Consider the following 818-nt stretch of genomic DNA (forward strand, 5'->3'; position numbering starts at 1 on the left):
TATTTTTATAATATTTTCTTTTTTTTACCCAATTGAGGATATATGTATACAATGTTATCATATTTACGGAAACATTTTGGTCCTTTTTCATAGGTAAATTATCTCTTGTGACATTACCCCCAGATCATATATGATATTTTGATGTGATATAACTATAGTGTACATGCAAAGATAGGAAAATAAAATATAGATTTCATTTTTTTTTTTTTGTCCTGTTAAAGTTGTAACAATCCATAAAAAACAATTACAGAAAGGGCAACTGAAGTTTTAGTATCAAATTCTGTGTGTGTGGTAAAAACTGTCAGTAAACACACATTTTTGCCTTCAAGCAGTTACATATATCATAGGAAATAAAAAAAAGAAAATCACTAAGAAAAAACATTGTCAATGAGCTGTCTCCTTACAGCAGCTCCTAAATTGTGATTTTCATTTCTTGGGGCAGCAAACTCCTCAGGTGGTGGATCCTAATTCACAAGCATATCATCATGTAATGGAAGTCTCTGGTCTAGGCAGTAGTTGTGAGGGAGAAGACATGCGATGACAATTTTAGCACACTTATCTGGTGCATATTGTAGAGAACCACCTGATGTGTGCAGACAGCGGAACCTTGATTTTAAGACACCAAATGTTTGCTCCACCACTAAGCGTGTCTGGATGTGGCTCCTATTATATGATCTTTCAGCTTGTGTTTGGGGTTCATGTATAGGAGTCATAATATATGGCTCCAGTGAATAACCACTATCACCTGCAGAAAAAAATAATTTCTTATACCATCATATCACATGAGAAAAAAAAAATTGCATAATGCTGTAAGGTCT

The 818-nt window shown here is 33.7% G+C and overlaps 1 protein-coding gene across 1 annotated transcript in view; it reads right to left on the reverse strand.

Moving 5' to 3' along the window:
* Positions 1-158: 158 nt before the first annotated feature.
* The window catches only part of LOC119590751 (putative nuclease HARBI1), a 1,035-nt gene continuing 375 nt past the window's right edge, over positions 159-818 (reverse strand). The window contains exon 2 of the mRNA XM_037939460.1: positions 159-745. Coding sequence (XP_037795388.1) covers positions 465-745 — 281 coding nt within the window. The 3' untranslated portion in view covers positions 159-464. The remainder of the gene's footprint in view (positions 746-818) is intronic.

The sequence above is a fragment of the Penaeus monodon genome, chromosome 27 (genome assembly GCF_015228065.2).
Source record: "Penaeus monodon isolate SGIC_2016 chromosome 27, NSTDA_Pmon_1, whole genome shotgun sequence".
NCBI classification, from domain to species: domain Eukaryota; kingdom Metazoa; phylum Arthropoda; class Malacostraca; order Decapoda; family Penaeidae; genus Penaeus; species Penaeus monodon.